The 18,449-nt window shown below is 35.9% G+C and overlaps 1 protein-coding gene across 1 annotated transcript in view; it reads right to left on the bottom strand.

Moving 5' to 3' along the window:
* The window catches only part of LOC140142249 (talin-1-like), a 276,867-nt gene that overhangs the window by 17,374 nt on the left and 241,044 nt on the right, over positions 1-18,449 (bottom strand). The window contains 6 exon segments of the mRNA XM_072164217.1: positions 6,764-6,840; positions 6,843-6,893; positions 13,876-13,981; positions 14,987-15,091; positions 15,933-16,118; positions 17,200-17,442. Of these exon segments, the coding sequence (XP_072020318.1) occupies positions 6,764-6,840; positions 6,843-6,893; positions 13,876-13,981; positions 14,987-15,091; positions 15,933-16,118; positions 17,200-17,442 (768 nt within the window).

The following is an 18,449-nucleotide window of genomic DNA, read 5'->3' as shown; positions in this document are numbered from 1 at the left end:
ATCATACAAATAAAATATACGGCAAACTTTGCATTAACCCCAGGGAATCTTGTACTTGAGCGTAGCTTTAAAGATTGGAAGACCACTTGATACAGAATTTCCTTCCAAATTAAAACATGTCATAACAAAATATTCCTACTGAGTTCTTCCTCTACACATATCTTGTATACAATGTAACCACAGGCCAACTTCACAAAGACATTTGAAATATGTAGCAATCAAAACTGAATATGTCAAAGTCTTTGCGAAGCAGGTCACATGTTATAACAGATCCATACACAAATCTCTATACCTCATTCCACAAGAAAACAGCATAATATTATTTTTTATTGTGAATTTTTTGAAAATATAACAAGACAACTTTCTATCCAACAGTGTCAAACCAAAGTCGGTGACCTATATGAACCATTTCTTTTTGATGCAGATGAAAAATAATATGAGTGAGTTCATTTTTGGGGGCTACTGGCAGAAAGGTTTATACCCAATTTGACACACAGACTTCTTAGGAGTAGGATAGTATAATATGCCTAATTTTTCTGTGTGACTACAAAGTCGATTCAACCTCTTTTGTTTAGTGTTAAGTTTAGTGTTGTAAAAATAGCATTTTGAAACTAGATATTTAACAAAGCAACCTATTTTAATAAACCTTTTTAGGTTATTTCTTATAAATTTGACATCCCCTCCAATTTTCATTTGCATACCCAGATAGGTCAACCTTTATGATTTGTTTGAGGGACACTAGCAGCCAAATTATCAGCCTCTAACAAATACTTTGATTGGCTACAAAGAGCCCTATATCATATATTGAGCCAATCAGAGATATGGTTAAGAATGGCCAGTAGGGCTGAAGGGATTAAGCTTAAAATTGCTCAGAGATCTATTTTGATTGGTTACTGAGATGCTTTATGGTGTTATTAACCAATCAGAGATACTGTATGAAAGGAAGTTGTGCCCATGGAGTAAAAAAATCTATGATGCTGTTTTATTTTGGAATCGGATACAGATCAATCAGTAAGTGCTCACAGGATGTACAATAAATAAATCTGTGCAAAACATACTTGTCTCTTGATATTACAATGCTGCTGATTTTACTATTGATGCCATGGAATTAAGCAAACAAAATTTTTAAGGTGGTCCGATTGTAACACATCACATTTTTACCTCCAACTGAGGCCTAGTCTCCTCCGCAGCCAGTTTGGTTACGCCCTCCACACAAACTGTCTGCCAATGACCACATATACGCCATTTCTGATTAGCTAAGAGGGCGACAATGCAAAGTCTATGAGAGCCTGATCAGGAGCGATGCATCCGGGAACTTGATTGCCCGTGGGTTGAACTCCTGGCTGAATAATCAGATACGCCGAGCAGCACATGCTGGATGACGCCATGGGAAAAGTGCTGGCCAATCGAAAGGAACTCGCTCGTTATCATTGGCAGACTGTTTGTGTGGAGGAGCGGAACCAAACTGGCTGCTGTGAAGACATATTGAGGCCCATCACCCAAATATTCTTATTATAAGTTTGAGTTAGATTGCTCTCACAGCAGTTTGGATCCTAGAAGCAAAAACGTAACCAATGAACTACCATGTTTTTGTTCATACCACCTATACATAACTTATTTCAGACCTAAAAATTTGCTGGGTTCTGAAAAAAATATGAATTTTCGCCTGATACCAAATCTGCATTTGATGGGGTAGAGGATGATGCGGTCAATCGGTCACCCACCTTTAACTGCTTGCTCATTTTAAGATCATTGAAACTGTCATTTACTTTTGGATGTAATATCATCATGTCACAACATGTTTTATTGCCACAAAAGCCCCTAAAGTTCTTTAGTATGAACAAAAGTGGTCTTTCAATTGCTTGAATTTCTATTAAATGATGTAAAAAATAAGACACATGATCAATTTTGCACATGATCAATTTTCAACATATAATCAAGTGTACTTGTACTACGACATTTTTGATTTTATATACTATTGAAAGATACTAACACAAGGAAACAACTTCATTTGGTTAATTAGCAGTTTAGAACTAAAGAATATACAAAGGTTGGTGTAAAATAAAGGTCTAAAATGATAAATACATGTAAAATGTAAGTTTTTTGAGTAGTATAACAGGAGAATTTTTACAACATCGATCAAGGAAAAGTGAAATTGGAGCCACAAAAGAGGAAAGTAAGTCTGATGACAGTTTAAAGAGTTTAACCTTTTAACAAAAAAGAAATTTACAGACAAATATCATAATAAACATCCTTATAAATTCAAGTCAATGGAATATATTTTGTACACTTGCTCCTTTTATGCTTTTACCTTTTCTGCAATATTTTTGTTGACAAGATATGTGATCAAAAGCATGAGACGGTATGTTAAGGTCGTGTGACTATACTTTATTTCCCTTCACATTAATAGTGACATCAATGCGAATTTCGGCATTCACAATTTGGTAATATTTCCAATTTTAAGCCAAAATGGGAATCTTGTGCTTAAAACCATCTCCATATGGGTGTCAACTGCAGACATTTTAAAACAGTATAAACATATTGTACATGTTTATTATTCCCCCCTTGCATGAATGGAAAATTAGCTTCTTCTTTTATCACAATTCCTATGTCTATAAGCCTGTTAATATTCATAAAACTAATTGACATAAAGGGGCTCTTTATTTTTTCTGCTTTCTACCATCCAATGGCAACAACAGCATCAGGCAGCTATTTGCATTCCTATGAGACTTTCATAGCACATAACAGCAGTAGCATTGACAATAGCAGCAGGCTACAAGGCAGCCATCATACAGCCAGTCAACAAGCTCTACATGATGCTTTTACAAAATACCAGCCATTCTCAAGGATAAGTCCTAATGCAAGTGGCAAGAAAGGTTATTTTTGTATTATTTTAATTTTGTTTAATATCTAATGTTCTCTGTTGCTATTGCTTATTTGTTATGCCATAGGACTATTCTAGTTGAAATCCATAAACCCCCTATTGAAGACCTGAAATCTTCAACACAGGGAGTGTGAATTTCAAACAGGGTTACCCAATTGGGTGACTCCCTTTGAAATCTACGCTCCCTGTGTGATTCAGGTCATGTCTTCCATAGTTGTATGGCTTTCAACTGGAATAACCCTTTTATCAATAGGTCAAGTATTAATAGCTACATGAGAGTCAATGCAAATGCATTTCATGTTCACTAACTGCTTCAGAAAATGTTTCTCACTTTTTTAGCCAATTCATCAAAAAACACACCTTTCTCAGCCACAATTAAGACAAAGCCTTGCATTATACTACGCCACATATGATACCAATAATAATTGGTGTGATCATTCAAATTTGTTCACATCAATGTACTGCAATGGTCGCATGTTGATTCAGATTTTCATGGTTTGGTAAGCTACTCATTTCAAGCTCTCTTAGTTAAGACTCCTTATAGCCTCATGTACCAATATGAATGGGAAATCTACCATATTGGATTGGAATGCATAAGGCCCAATCATAACTAGTGTACCTCTGCCATTTATTGGTAATGCCCAAAATTGAACGAATAGTTGATAGAGCAAAATGATTCAGCGGTACACTGTGTGCACGGCAAAGGCTGAGCTCTTTACAATCTTACTTTTTTGATAACATGAAACTGGTGAGCCATATTGTATTTTGTAAAGACCTTTCATATGGGCCAACCGCTTGTCCTGATCACCGCATATAAAGGATTAGGTTCTGTTCTCCCTGGGAACCAAGGGAAAACAGTGCAAGTGCATTGATTGATCACCCCAGGTTAAATAAGAAATAAATAAATAAACAAAGGTCATGCCTGTGTCATATGATGCTACGTAGCTTGTTCAACAAATGAGGTGCTGTTGTGATGATGACATGATTCAATCAGCCAATCGGAACCCCATTCCCTGTTTACGCTGTGAACAGCGCCAAATCGGGCAGTGCGAAAGGTCTTTCAAAATACTTAAGTTCCATGAAACCTGATCAAAATATGCTGTAGATCAAAGAATTACAATGACATGAACAAACTTGAAGCACACATTTCTCCAGTGCAGAAACTGGTAGCAGCAGATATACTGCATATTATAATACTGGTATCAACTATTAAAAGCAGGGTTGGAAATAAGCCGTGCACTTCTACAGAGCCAAGGAGCTAGCATTGGGGGCAGTATATCTAGCTAGGCAGGTGGGTTCATTTCATTTACATACTAGCAAGTCGTCTACGTCATCCCCATCCCATATCCTCTGCCACAGCTTGAGGGCACTGTTACGCTGCCATTGGGTTGATGAATGGATGGATGGATTGATTGATTCATTGATTGATTTAATGATTGGATGGATGATTAAATGAATGATTAAATAAAAAATAAGTACATGAGAGGTGAGAGAGTAAAAGAGGCTGCATGCAAAGACCATAGAGGCTGATCTATGGTATGGTATATTTAGTGGTATTGTGACAGAGACTGAACAAGTTCAAATTATTTTCCCAAAAGTTTCATTTGACAAATTTTACTTTGTAGTTGACTGTAATGTTAAATGCTGTAAATAGAAGTTATGTCGTCCAAAATACTGAGGAGAATTGGATTTAACATCATTTAAGGAATCGGATGTTAACATTTGCAGAGTATTTTTTTGTGGGAGCTGAGAGTACAACATTGAATTTGCATTGAATTGCATTCTGAATACGAGAAATGTCCTTCTGATATCAAATAATTTAAATTTTTTGCAATTTGTGATATAATACAAATTTTATGACAAATCTACCAGAGCCCTTAAGGCATTTTTATTGATCCTTTCTGCAGACTGATGTGACCATCATATAACAGGATCACTTTGCTAATCCACATTTCGGATGAATGTCTCAGCTTAGGCTCATCTTTTACACATAAGATTTTGCATCAATTACAGTCACTATCATGTATACTATCATACATAAGTTAAACTTTGGACAAACAACTGAACTCATTGTAGCCTCATTAGCAAAAATAAATAAAATGTGTAAGAGAAGATACCAGCACCAATGAAGATATAAATTGTCAGAAAAGAAACAGTTTAAGCAGAGGGAAAAGATTAGTTTTGGTCAAATAAAATCAAATATTTTCGTCAAATTTATGGATCACTGCAATCTCAAATCTGTTAAATTTGACTGGCATCAAAATGTTCCCTGTACTACTCCATATCCTATTATTATGCGATTTGTTTTCTCTTTCTATCACAACATGCATACCTAATAGACATCTTTTGTAAACCAGGGATGCAAGTGCAATAAATGTATGCCTGCCATTTGTGAAAATCATCTTCTCACGTAAGTGATCCAGTTGCAAATTGCCGACTGAAACTTTTGTAGAGTTACTGAAATCCTTATTTGCACTAAAACTTGCATCCCTGTGCAACTAAACTAAATGTTTTTATCATGCAAATTTCCGGATGAATGATAGGTATTGAGCCATGCAAAATGTAAGCAATTTTATTACTTCTACTTATCGATCTTTTTGTATTTTGCTACATAGTAAGACTATCTAGAAGCTATTTTTTTCTAAATCAAACGCCACAAAAATTTATCATTTTGTTTTATTTCTTCACATAATCATAACAAGATATATAGACATCTTTTGTAAACCAGGGATGCAAGTGCAATAAATGTATGCCTGCCATTTGTGAAAATCATCTTCTCACGTAAGTGATCCAGTTGCAAAATGACGACTGAAACTTTTGTAGAGTTACTGAAATCCTTATTTGCACTAAAACTTGCATCCCTGTGCAACTAAACTAAATGTTTTTATCATGCAAATTTCCGGATGAATGATAGGTATTGAGCCATGCAAAATGTAAGCAATTTTATTACTTCTACTTATCTATTTTTTTGTATTTTGCTACATAGTAAGACTATCTAGAAGCTATTTTTTTCTAAATCAAACGCCACAAAAATTTATCATTTTGTTTTATTTCTTCACATAATCATAACAAGATATATAACCGAGTTTCATGAAAGATATGTTTCTTTTCTTCATTAACAATCAAAACAATTACAAAACTATATAAGCATTGAATATAATTACAAATAAAAATTAACTGGATACAAACACAATTGTTTGTTTATTTGAAATACAGTCTAGTTATGATTCAAGAATGGTTAAGGTATGTTAACAAGAATAGAAAAGGAAAATTGGAAATTCTGAAGGGGCAGAGAGTATATCAATATCGTACAAATTTTACTGTGTAATCATGTTGTTAGAATGATATAGATGCTTAAAATATATTTGAATATGGTAAATGAAATTGATATGAAATTCTTGAACAGTTTTTCCTTATATAGGAATAACGATGACATGTAAAATGATGGCTAGCACAAGCAGCAGAGGAGCCTTTATGTCCTGCGTTTCACAAGAAAATTGTGGACCATGTTTTCCACGTTAAGATTTTGCAATCTTTTTTTGTGGGATGTAATTCAATTGCAATTATTTATTACACACCAAGTACAATTTTTCTCTCTGATCAACAGCAAATAACATGAGATTATGCTAATCTTTTACTCCCTTTTTAATTTCTAGTTTTTACAGTTCACACTTACAGGTCAGAGGTCAGCTTCTAAATTAACCTCAAAGGGAACAAACTGACCTCGCTCGAAACAGCTAAACAAACAAATGCCAAAACAAAATAATCAGAGATTTGATTGAATAGAGCAAAATAATTTTATTTTATTTTATTCTTTGGAAGAATAATTCTACAACCCAAGCAAGCATGGACGGTATTTAGGTATTGATCTAATCTTACCCTGGGTCCGGTTCTCGTCCTCGGCTTGAGTAGTGCGAGTTTCTTAGCAGCTGCTTCGATGGCGCTGGCGGCGCCAGCAACTCGTTTTCAGCAATCACATTTGGATCATCTGGATCGATCCAGTCTGAGCCTATTAAGGGTTAGAGATGAGAAAAGTTAACCATTAATTATCAACTGTAAGGACAGATTTTAAATGGTGATCTTGATCTAAACAACAATACATACAATATTGTTTTGCAACAAAACACAGCGCTATGTGGGAGTTTGCTTTCAGCTTTGCATTGGGGAAGGGGTACACTTTTCTATCAATATATACAGCTTGTAAATGCCTAATGATACATATTAAAAATAATCTCAACAAAGGTAAAGCTACAATGTACACAACATGATGTGTTGGACATGGACTATTCTAGTTGAAATCCATACACCCCAATGGAAGACGTCTCATCTTCCACACAGGGAGTGCGAATTTCAAATGCGATTACCTGAATGGGTGACTCCATTCTTCCATAGGGGGTATATGATTTCAACTGGAATAGTCTATTCTGGTGTCTGTTTTCATAACCTGATTACTACTGCTTGGGGTACCTAATGTGGAGGTCACAAACTTGTATTAACACAGGAACAGTCTTAATAGTATACCTACAGAGTAGTTCCATACTATTGCTGTGTTATATGGTTCTATTAGACAAGTCAGGTTAAACCAAGATATGACGAGTAGCTATGTGGTAGACAAAAGAGTACCACATAGGCACTTTGGGTGTTGTGTACTAAACATTTAGGAAGTATCATCACACAATAAGGAAATAAGAATACAAGGAGTGTTCCAGATAGGGAGCATCTAGTTGTGCTCTGTCGCCGCTTTACTTCCGTATTTGTCCTATAACTCACTATTTTGTAAGATTACCAAAACAGTTTGCTATCCCTATAATACTTCATGCAATTTTTTTCAAAAAAGTTCCTTGAACTCAAAAAAGTGTCTTATTTCTTAAACTCGAATTACTTATCATAAATCTATTTGAAATGAGACTGTTTTGATGAAGTTGTTTGTTTCTGAACTTCACTAACATAAACTACAACAAAATACTGTTACAACTAACAAATAAATGAATTGACTTATGCAAACCCTAATGTACACATACCATCTACAAGAAATGGTGGTTGAAATCTAATGCAAAATAATTATATATTGACACAAAATAATGTAAAATCTGTCTGAGTGAAATTTAGGAGCTGTGAAATAAGGAAATTGATACAAGTATTTCTAACCTCTATGTTCACCACACAATTCAAGAACATATTCATGTGAATCATGGGTTTTCTAATTGAAATCTATACACCCTCTATGGAAGATATGACCCACACAGGGGGTGTAGATTTCAAATGGAGTCACCCATTCAGGTAGCCATATTTGAAATTAATTAATTGACTAGTGGAGTCGTAGTCGTGAATGTAGTTACTGAAATATTATATTTATTAATTTTTAAGTTCATTTACAACTTTCTCCAGTAATATCCAAGCGTGTAGAGGGTCTCGTGGCCAAATCACAGAAGGAGACTACAACGGTTTTAGTAACTTGGTAATACCGCTACAAACGTTATGTAAAATAATCTACTGACTTGGTAATATTGCTACAAATGTTATGAAAAAGTCTACATTGGGAGCTCCCTAAATTTGAAAAGCTAACTTAAAATGACGGTAGAAGTTATCTAACATGACAACTTTGGTTATTAAATAAATTTAGCAACCAAACAATGAAACACACAATACATACAACACAGGCATATAACATACACAAGTTGAGTTGCCTAGAAAATTCTGCACAGAACTGAAAACACATGCACATGAGAAAAAAATCCACATACAATAATAAACAGCAAAATTCTACCACAAAATCCATATTTACATACATACATAATAAAATTACGACTACTGGTACACACAATTAACTACACTAACACAACCATAGCACTGAGCATACAAAATACAGTATGAAGGAAATCATGATGAATGAAAAGCGGTATAAGGTCAAAAGATATAACAAAAATGAAAATAAAAATAAAGAAATAAGCCTGGGGAGTGAACATGATGAAGAAATCAACTGAGCATGTTGAAGGCTATAGCTAAGCACACAGCAGCCCTTCTATGACAAGAGGGGTGTATCTGACATGTGCTTCTATTACAACATACTTCTTTCTTGCATGGTTTATGTCTTTGATATCAAACTTCTGCAACCTCTTATACATTTTCATTTTCTATTATTCTTCTCATAAAGTTTTTTTTCTTTCCAATTGATATAAATATTTTGCAAAATATTTCCAATTAATGTACTTCTGCTCTGAGCATGGGTTAATAATTTTGCAATAAGAATAACACGGTCCTTTACAAAAAGAATCATTTGAAGAGACTAAGGGGTGACTTGGCACAACCCTCCCGTCATGAAAGTAGAATTGTTGTAGTCTCTCTACAATTATAATTGATATAAAGACACTCTACTACAAAGCAAATGATATGGCAGCTTATTTTATTCTTCCTTTTTGGAACTAAAGATATACTTGAAAAGAAAGTGTACATCTTCACGTAATATCTCCAGAGGAAAATTGTAAAAATCATTGCATGCAGGTGACATAAACCAATACATAAGAAAGCATGTTACTGACAGAGCCCACGCAAGATACACCCATTATGTCGTGTAAGGACTGTTAAACACGAGCTGGCATGTGTAGATTACCCCAACTCGTAGCTCTCTCGTTATGGGTTGGATAGAGTGAAGACTTACAGCTGTTAAAAGATTTACGTTTGATAGTCATAGTATCATCGGCAGTATCCTCCCAAGGATAATGGCCTGTTGGGGTTAGATGTAATAGTGAGATGGGAGGTTAGAGAAAAAAATAGAGTGCGAAATGTAGCGTGAAGTTCAGACCATATAGTTGTGCTGTGAATCACCATTGCCGAGTCACTACCATTATGCTCATATGTCAGTACAACATTCTTGTACAAAGTTCATCAATCCCCAAAAGCCTGTGCAGTCATAGAATGACCTTTGAGGTTATATGGCTCATAAGTGAGTACTGTGCAAACAGCATTGATGGCAATTTCTGGTAAAGAGTTGCAATGGAATAAAGTTCAACCAACTTTGAAAGCAAATTCTGACAATGGGCTATATCCAGAAACCCTTATACCCCCTGTGGAAGACATGGCCTTAATCTACCACACAGGGGATGTGAATTTCAAATGGGGTTACCTGAATGGGCGACTCCCATTTGAAATCTACACCCCTGTGTGGGAGATTAAGATCATGCCTTCCACAGGGGTGTGTGGATTTCAACCGCAATAGCCCAATTGGAGCTTGCCGAGGACTACCTTGATGCGGAGAGCCAATTATTGTTAACAGATCAGACTGTAACTCTTGTTGCACCATTCAATGTGCTGTGCAAACTAAGCTGAGATAATCATTCTTTTGGTGAGAAAGTAAATTAGTAAAGACAGAGTGCAACTAAATTGTGCAATGATAAACATCTATTTCATATGAATTGTGCTGCAAGCCAAACTCTGCTCTGATAGTGACCACTGATGGTACCCAATACCATATAAAATGAGTACAGGTGATAACTTTCAGCAGTACAGAATTTTTCAAAGCAATTTTGAAAATTCAGTGTTGGTATGGTATCTAATGATGCCCGAACTCCAGTTCATATTCTACCGATAAATGTTTCAAGACCATTCAGCGCTCTACTCAATGTAACACATACACACTACAAATTATTATTTCCAAGACTGATTCAGTCAATAAAACAGATTGTTTTATTATGATCTGGTAAGAGTAGAAATTGAATTCCCAGAGCTTTCACCAATACACATAAATTGAAATGCATCCCATATGATGCATTTTACTATGTTTATGCACATTCAACTTCCCCAGAAAAAAACAAATGTTGAATACGGATCAAAGAAAACATCCATATGCACAAAACTCCTCAATTCCATACCATTCATTCTTAAAAACTTTGGTGGTATTAACCAGATTGACAACCATGACATAACCCAGATCTAAATTTCTAACTTTTTTAGCATTGGTAGCTCTAAACAATGCTGAGAAATGAATTCTTGAATCTTCAGCCACTAAAGTAACTTTTTAAAAAATAACTGACAGACTCCTCTAAGATGACATGCTACCTTGTAAAACCATATTCTGAGTTACACCATCTTTGAATCATGGTGACACCATGTGACCTCTAATGCAACTGATAACCTATACCAAAATGCACAAGATTCCAGCAACGACTCCACTATAATAAGGTAAGAAATTAGGCAGGCTAATTAAGGTAGGCAGGCTATTTGCCTTTGTAGGATGACTGACGATGTACAGGGTTAGTAGAAGAAAGACTGTCATAGATGATTAGAGGTTAAAATTATTAAAGATTACTTGAGAAATTGAAATATCATACATTTACACAAAATTATATCTTATTCATAGAGATAACAAAGATGTGATCAAAAATGAAATATGTACACATGTACTTAAATTAAATTAAATTAAATACTCTTTGTCAAAATAAAATATAATGTTATAAATTAATTAAATAGATGTAGTACATGTTACATCATTGAATGAAAGGATACACTTTTATCATTCAAAAATTAAAAACAATCCAATATACATATTCAATCAAACATGGCCCCTAAACATGTTTAAAGCAAAATCTCCTATGTAACTGGTTGGCAGTTTTGTTTTAAACATGTTCAGGGGCCACAAACACACAGGAGGTTTTTCCTGCCCAACGACATAATGCAACTCTCAAACATGATTCATTTAACAGGAAGAAGTTTATATAATTTATATAAAATACATAACATAACTAGACTTTGGGTATAAAAGGGATACAAACTTGATTGCATTACCATAAGGAAAAACATAAAAACCTGCATTGACAGAATATTCCATTTTCCAAAATGTCAAGACTATAATGGCCTTTACAGCAAAATTAATCTGTGAGCAATTTGGAAAAATGAAATTTGCAGCTAATGCAGTTTTGTCTCGTTCTGTTTAAGCTATATGATATAGCCATTCAAACTTACGCTCTTCTATCAGTTATAATAATATTAATCAGAGAAAAGAAAACATTGATTACACACAAAAACAATTCATCGCTGGGCAGGAAAAACCTCAAAAGTGTCCTTGGCCCCTGAACATGTTTAAAGCAAAACCTCCTATATAACCTGTTGGCATTTTGTTTTAAACATGTTCAGGGACCAAAAGCACATAGGAGGTTTTTCCTGCCCAGCGACAAAGTATTGACCTGACAACTACTAAATTTGATAATACGCTATTCCAGTTGAAATCCATACACCCCCTATGGAAGACATGACCTTACATCTTCCACACAGGGAGTGTAAATTTCAAATGGAAGTACCTTACATGGACAACTCCATTTGAAATCTACACCCCTGTGTGGGAGATTAAGATCATGTCTTCCATAGAGGGTGTATGGATTTAAACTGGAATAGCTCATTCAGACTTGAAGCCATATTGTAACATTTGCTGAGGAGGACGTCAAATTCAAATTTTTACACGATTGTAATGTAATTTGGTAAACTAACATACCCTGTAGTTGGGACAAAATCTATTTTTAGGGAAATGTTACAATATGGCTTTAAGCTTAGTGAAGCGTACAAATTGTAACATTGACAAATTTAAAACAGGTTTATGTTAATCCATGAGCAAGTCCTTCTGTAAATTTAACCCAATACTAGAACAAGAGATGTAACCATTGCACATGAAGTAAGTTCTGCTTCATTAAAATGAACGAGGTCCATATCCTACAGCTCAACTGATCATACTTTTCCTACATTCGACCTTGCATGATTTTTGAGTTGACACAGTCATGAAAATAACTATAGATACTTGACAGACCATTAGTAACCCAGTTCTGAACCTTTTCATTGATCATTCATAACAATAGGTATCTGATGGATCAGTGAAGATAAGAAGGGATTATAATATATCCGTAACCTTGATATTATAGTACATCTCGAGGAAAAAGTGCAATGGACATGTTTTCATTTTATGTTTCAAATATCCCGCATAAAAATTAAGTATTTAACCCAAAATGGAAAATGGAACAATTTATTGAAAATCTGTTTTAACAGATTTTTTTGACATCTTTTTCTGCACTGTATTATACCTAAATTAAGAAATTTGATAAATATTCAAAGAAAATATAGGTCATCCAAAAAATGTTGATTTTTACATTTTGGGGCAAAAAAGGAAAAATAAGCAAAAATATCAAAATCTGTTTTAACAACTTCATTCATCAAGTCATAACAAACGGCCTACATGCTTAATTTCTAATAAAATATTGAAATTGTGAAAAATATAGGTATTTATTGATTTTCATGTTTTTTCTTGCAAATATGCTAATAATATGCAAATTATGAAATTGCAAAATAAAGTTTCTACATAGCATACATCTTTCAAGTGTGATGTTCAAAATGACAGACATCAAAAAGAGATTCGATGAAATGTAAAGGTGTAGTAACAATTTTGGCATGGACTGTCTGGTTAGGCAAAGTATGGTAAGTTGAGCTGTATGACCTGTGTTTTTGCATGTATCTAAAATGGCCCCTACATGGGCAGCTACTGAAGCATTTGGACATGCAATTCAAGGAACAATGACGTATATAGTTTTCAATAAGTATTGTGAGCATGATTTTGGGTAAAAAACTTGACGATTAAAGAATCTGAAGAAACAACTCAAAAAACGATCAGGGATAATTAAAATTAAGTATATTAATGAATATTCTCAATCATCCAGGTAGGTAAACATAATAAAATGAATATCAGATCTGTTCATCTGGAATTACTATATTTGATAGCGAGAGTATCATGTCTCATCCAAAACGCATCATAAGGTATATAGGACATTTGAATCTAAGCTATAGTGGCACCATTTCTTTCCTGCCTACGATATCTATTTGTTGAACAAAAATCCCTTTAAAAATAACTGCTCACATACATTCCACTGTAAAATTCCTCCCCAAAACCCTGTCTAACCTTACGGACAGAAAAAAAAAATATTGGGAGAAGGGGTGTGTAGACACACAATGCCTACCTTTGAGTGCTTCAGCTGCCTGTACAAGTTCCCCTACTGTGTGAGCTACTCTCTTGCTGTGTTGAGCCAAGCGTTGTTTACCATCAGGCGATTGTCTTTGGATATTCTGGCAGGTAGAAAGTTTGCAATACAATATTAATTTAATGGAAAGAACATTGGGATATTCCAGTTGAAATCCATACACCGCTTATGGAAGACATGACCTTAATCTCCCACACAGGGAGTGTGAATTTCAAATGGGGTTACCTGAGTGGGTGACTCCATTTGAAATTCACACTCCCTGTGTGTGTCTCTTCATTGACTTTTTTTGCCCTCTTCACCATATTTACAGCAACCAAAAAGGTTATTAAGGGCCGTACAAAACAAGTTAGTCCAGGTCCAACGTCAGATAGAGGTTAGTCTGTCTTGTCTGAAGTTGAGAGCAATGCCATGTTGGGTTTTGTAGTGGCAGATTCGAATTGTGAACCCTAACCTAATACCACGGGGTGTATACACACACATATTAGGGTGATTTGTCCATACACTGGCGACGCAGCCATGTAAACGCACTGCTTCTAATCTACCACTGCAAAATCCAACATGGTGTTACTCTCAACTTCAGACAAGACACACTACAGACTTGGGGAGGAACCAATAGCAAGAGTCCAAATATTAAGCTACGTGTACTTGCCCTTAGCAGTATCTACATATAATATCAAGTTAATTACGTAAAATACCAAACAGTTCTTTTTCCGTAGAAATAATCTCCATAGTTAAACCAGGTCTAAAGTTAGACTTAACCTAACTTGCTTTGTCCATAAGAAGAAAAGCTCAATAGACATGACCCTCTAATGGTATAGAGGCCGTCAGCCTTTTCTGCAGGATCCGCCATCTTGTAGGTACTGCCGTTCTGCATGTCATGCGCTAGACATGACTCCCCCGATTGCGCGAAAGTCGCAGTGCATGACGCACCTCTTCAGTCAAGCGTCAACGCGGTGATCTTAGCAACAAGGCATCCGTACCCACAAAATGGCCGCGTTGACGTCACAATGACTACCACTATAGCCAAGGATTATATGATTGTAAACAATGAAGAGGAAAATGACTTACTTAGGAACCATATGGTACTTACATTATGTACTTGTTCCAAGAGTGACCTATAGGCATCAGCACACTGTCTTCCAGCATATAGAGTTCTGTCTCTCAACTCTGGTACTTCTGCTGTTGCTGCAGCTCCCTGTTACACAATTGATTATGGGTATCATTAGACAATAGCAATGTAACAACAGGTGGTGGTCTTCAGTATGTTTCACAGCTTGCAAAGATTTTAAAATCCAATGTGGATTAATCACATTGAAAATCTAGACGGCAAGGCCTGAAGACAATGCACAAAGCAAAACAAACAAAGTCTGAAATTTGGAAAGCTCCTATACTTTTGTACAGAGGAAGAGCAGAAAAAGAGATAAAATTGAGATCAAAAAATTGAGATCAAAAAATCTGAATTCAGATTTTTATCTGAACTCTCACACCCTTGACAGCAGCTTTGAGACTTTATTGGGGGGCTATCGAGAGCCCAAAATTACAACACAGTCAACCAATGGGGGAGATGTAATACATTGATAGTTTGATCAGCTCATAATCGACGGGAATTGTTAGGCTTAATTACCACTACGCCACAAAGTAGACCCACGTTAAGAGTGATACTGTTGACCTGTCTGGTCTATATTGCACGTGATAATTAAAGTATAGACAAAGGATGGGATTTGAATAATAATTTGTGATACTTCTAGTGAGTTGTCACAAGACATTTCTAGAAATAAAATTATTGATATTAATCCGCGATGTTTTAAGGCCCGCCGATTACGAGCTGATGTGCGAATCAACTGAAACTTTGGAGAGAAGCCTTTTCATGGATATCTTTTGAACTATACCCTGAAAAAAGAGGATGTTACTTAGAATCACAAAATTTGCCTTAAGCATGGTTTCTACGCATGGTCAACAGCTGCAGGGGTAAATCTGTCAAAGTCGCCCAATTGGGCTACCAAACCCCATATTTGGCAACCCTGTCTATTACTAACCCTGCATGTATTCAGCATAATAAACACAGCCTGTCTGCCAAGATTAGATGAAGCAATGATATCATCTTGCTTGCCAGAGTTGCCTGCTCCAACTGCCTTGGCTGTTGCCAGAGTGACTGCTTTGGTACTGCGGATAAGATCCTCTGGGGTGTTCTTCTTGTCTGCTGGTACTGGGTTATCCAGTATCTGTCAAAACAAAAAAGTGGATTACATCAATTCAGTTAGAATATGTTTGCAATATGTGACAATGATGTTATTGTTTTTTTCTTAATTATTCTGAATTGATATCAATCTGAATGGGATATTCCAGTTGAAATCCTCCCCCCATGGAAGACACAACCTTAATTTTTCACACAGGGAGTATGAAATTTAATGGGGTTACTTGAATGGATAACTCTATTTGAAATCCCCTGTGTGGAGATAAGTTAATGTCTTTCATAGGGGTGTATGGATTTCAACTGGAATAGCCCAATATGCCTTTACAACATTGGACTTTGCAATTGACGTCCTGAACCAAGCTGCCCCATAACTACTGACTTACATGGAAGGGGAAAGCAAAACTAGTTAATTGTATTATTTCAACAATTATTGGCTTCTCAATAGGCTGTTCCAGTTAAAATCCGCATACCCCCTATGGAAGACATAGCCTTAATCTTCCACACACCACACAGGGGGTGTAGATTTCAAATAGGCTCACATGCTTAATTTGTGGATATTTGGATACAAAATAACAAACTGAAAATTCTTATACCTGATATGCTGTGGTGTTTGCCACACCTCCTACACAACATCTATTTACCCTCTCAGCATGACCCACTGCCCACTTTTACTCATGGGTGGAGGGAAGCAATAGGGGTAAATGGCTGTGCGTATGACACAGAGGCAGCACAAAAGCCTGTATTGCGGACTGCTGAGACACCCTATATTCACAGATAGGACAGTCAATAAATAGGCCCTTATTATTTGTTAATTTGTTTCAAATTAACTATTCATTTCTGTGTAAAATTTCAATTGCAAAGGCTTTGTCAACACATAGTAAAAACAGGGAGACCCAAAATATTTTTGTTACTTCCCCAAAGCCCTACCCCTGAAGAAAGTGTTTCCAAAGTGTTTATAAATGATAATCAAGAACTTCTTAACATGTCTTTTCATCACAACAATTTTAGAAACAACAAAGTATGGGACCAAATAAGTAAAATAACAAAAATATCGGAAAAATTTAGTGATACAATACGAAAAATACGATATAAGGCAGCTATGGACATACCCTGGCTTCCTGTAAGATGGCATCGATAGTAGCTTCCAAAGCCCTGGTGCCTCTTGTAGCTTCATCCTCCACGCTCTTGACCGTCTTCAGCAGTGAGGTCACGTTAGTCACCATCACCTTGGCTGAATTCTTGAGTTGACCCATGGCTGGGTCGTTGACATTCTTGCCAGCTGCAGTCTTGGTTGCCGAGATGAGATCTCCCAGAGCGGAGGCGACATCCTTGACGGCGTTGATCAGCATCACCTGAATGAGATGAAGAGGTTTGGAAATTAGACAACACAAACAAACAAAACAACCGCCTTGGAACCCGACATCAACCAAGACAAAGGGAGACACGTGGTGTCTACAAACCGATCATCAAGTCATATGACTGCAGGTTGAACCATGGGTCACATGAATAGGTGTTTACCGCTCTACCTCACTTCCTGATGAAATCCCATGGATGTGGGATAAAATATCAAGTAAGTCAAATATTTGTTGAGAACTGTTTATAATCTCTGTTTATCACAAACAACCATTCTGGACTGTAAATAAGTATCAGTAGGTTTAGTCTTCACAATCTTTCAACACAAAAATTGAGATTGAAATTTAGAATTTAATTTTTAGTTGAGTTTTTTATTTTGATGAATAGATGCACATTCTCATCAGGAGAACTCCCAGGATGTTGAATATTCTGTTAAATATCTAAATCTTATTTTATTTTGATAGACTGTTTAAGCTGATTCTTATGCTGTTTAATTATCAACATGTGTTAGCATTCGCTTGGATTACACAAAAAGTGCCAGTTTGTGTGTCTTGATGCCATACATTAATTATTACATTTCCCAGAGTGTGTGTGTGCAATTAATAGATGCAAAATTCATGACAAGAATCTCTTTAGCCCTGGTGGATGTGTAACCGATGTATGTAGTCACTGAGATGATTTGCACTAGACTAAATCCGTCAGTCTCCTAACCTATGCGCACGGCCGAACAGGATTATGGGTAAAAACGAACAGGATTGTGGGTAAAGTAGGACGCCGCCGCGATAGGGCCTGACGGAGGTAGGCTAGATATGCACTATCTAGCACATCACCAAGTCATCAGAGAATATGAATACACAGGTCTGCATTTTAATACAAGTCAACATGAGAATGGCTTTTTTGAAAACTGCCTGAAAAATCATGTGAATTTGGCACAAAATTTTGAAAAATGCACAAATTTGGACAACAAAACTGCCTGAATTCAGGCAAAAGCCTTAAAATTTTCATG

This window comes from Amphiura filiformis, chromosome 20, assembly GCF_039555335.1.
Source record: "Amphiura filiformis chromosome 20, Afil_fr2py, whole genome shotgun sequence".
NCBI lineage: Eukaryota > Metazoa > Echinodermata > Ophiuroidea > Amphilepidida > Amphiuridae > Amphiura > Amphiura filiformis.
This window is presented reverse-complemented; position numbering and strand designations above follow the sequence as displayed.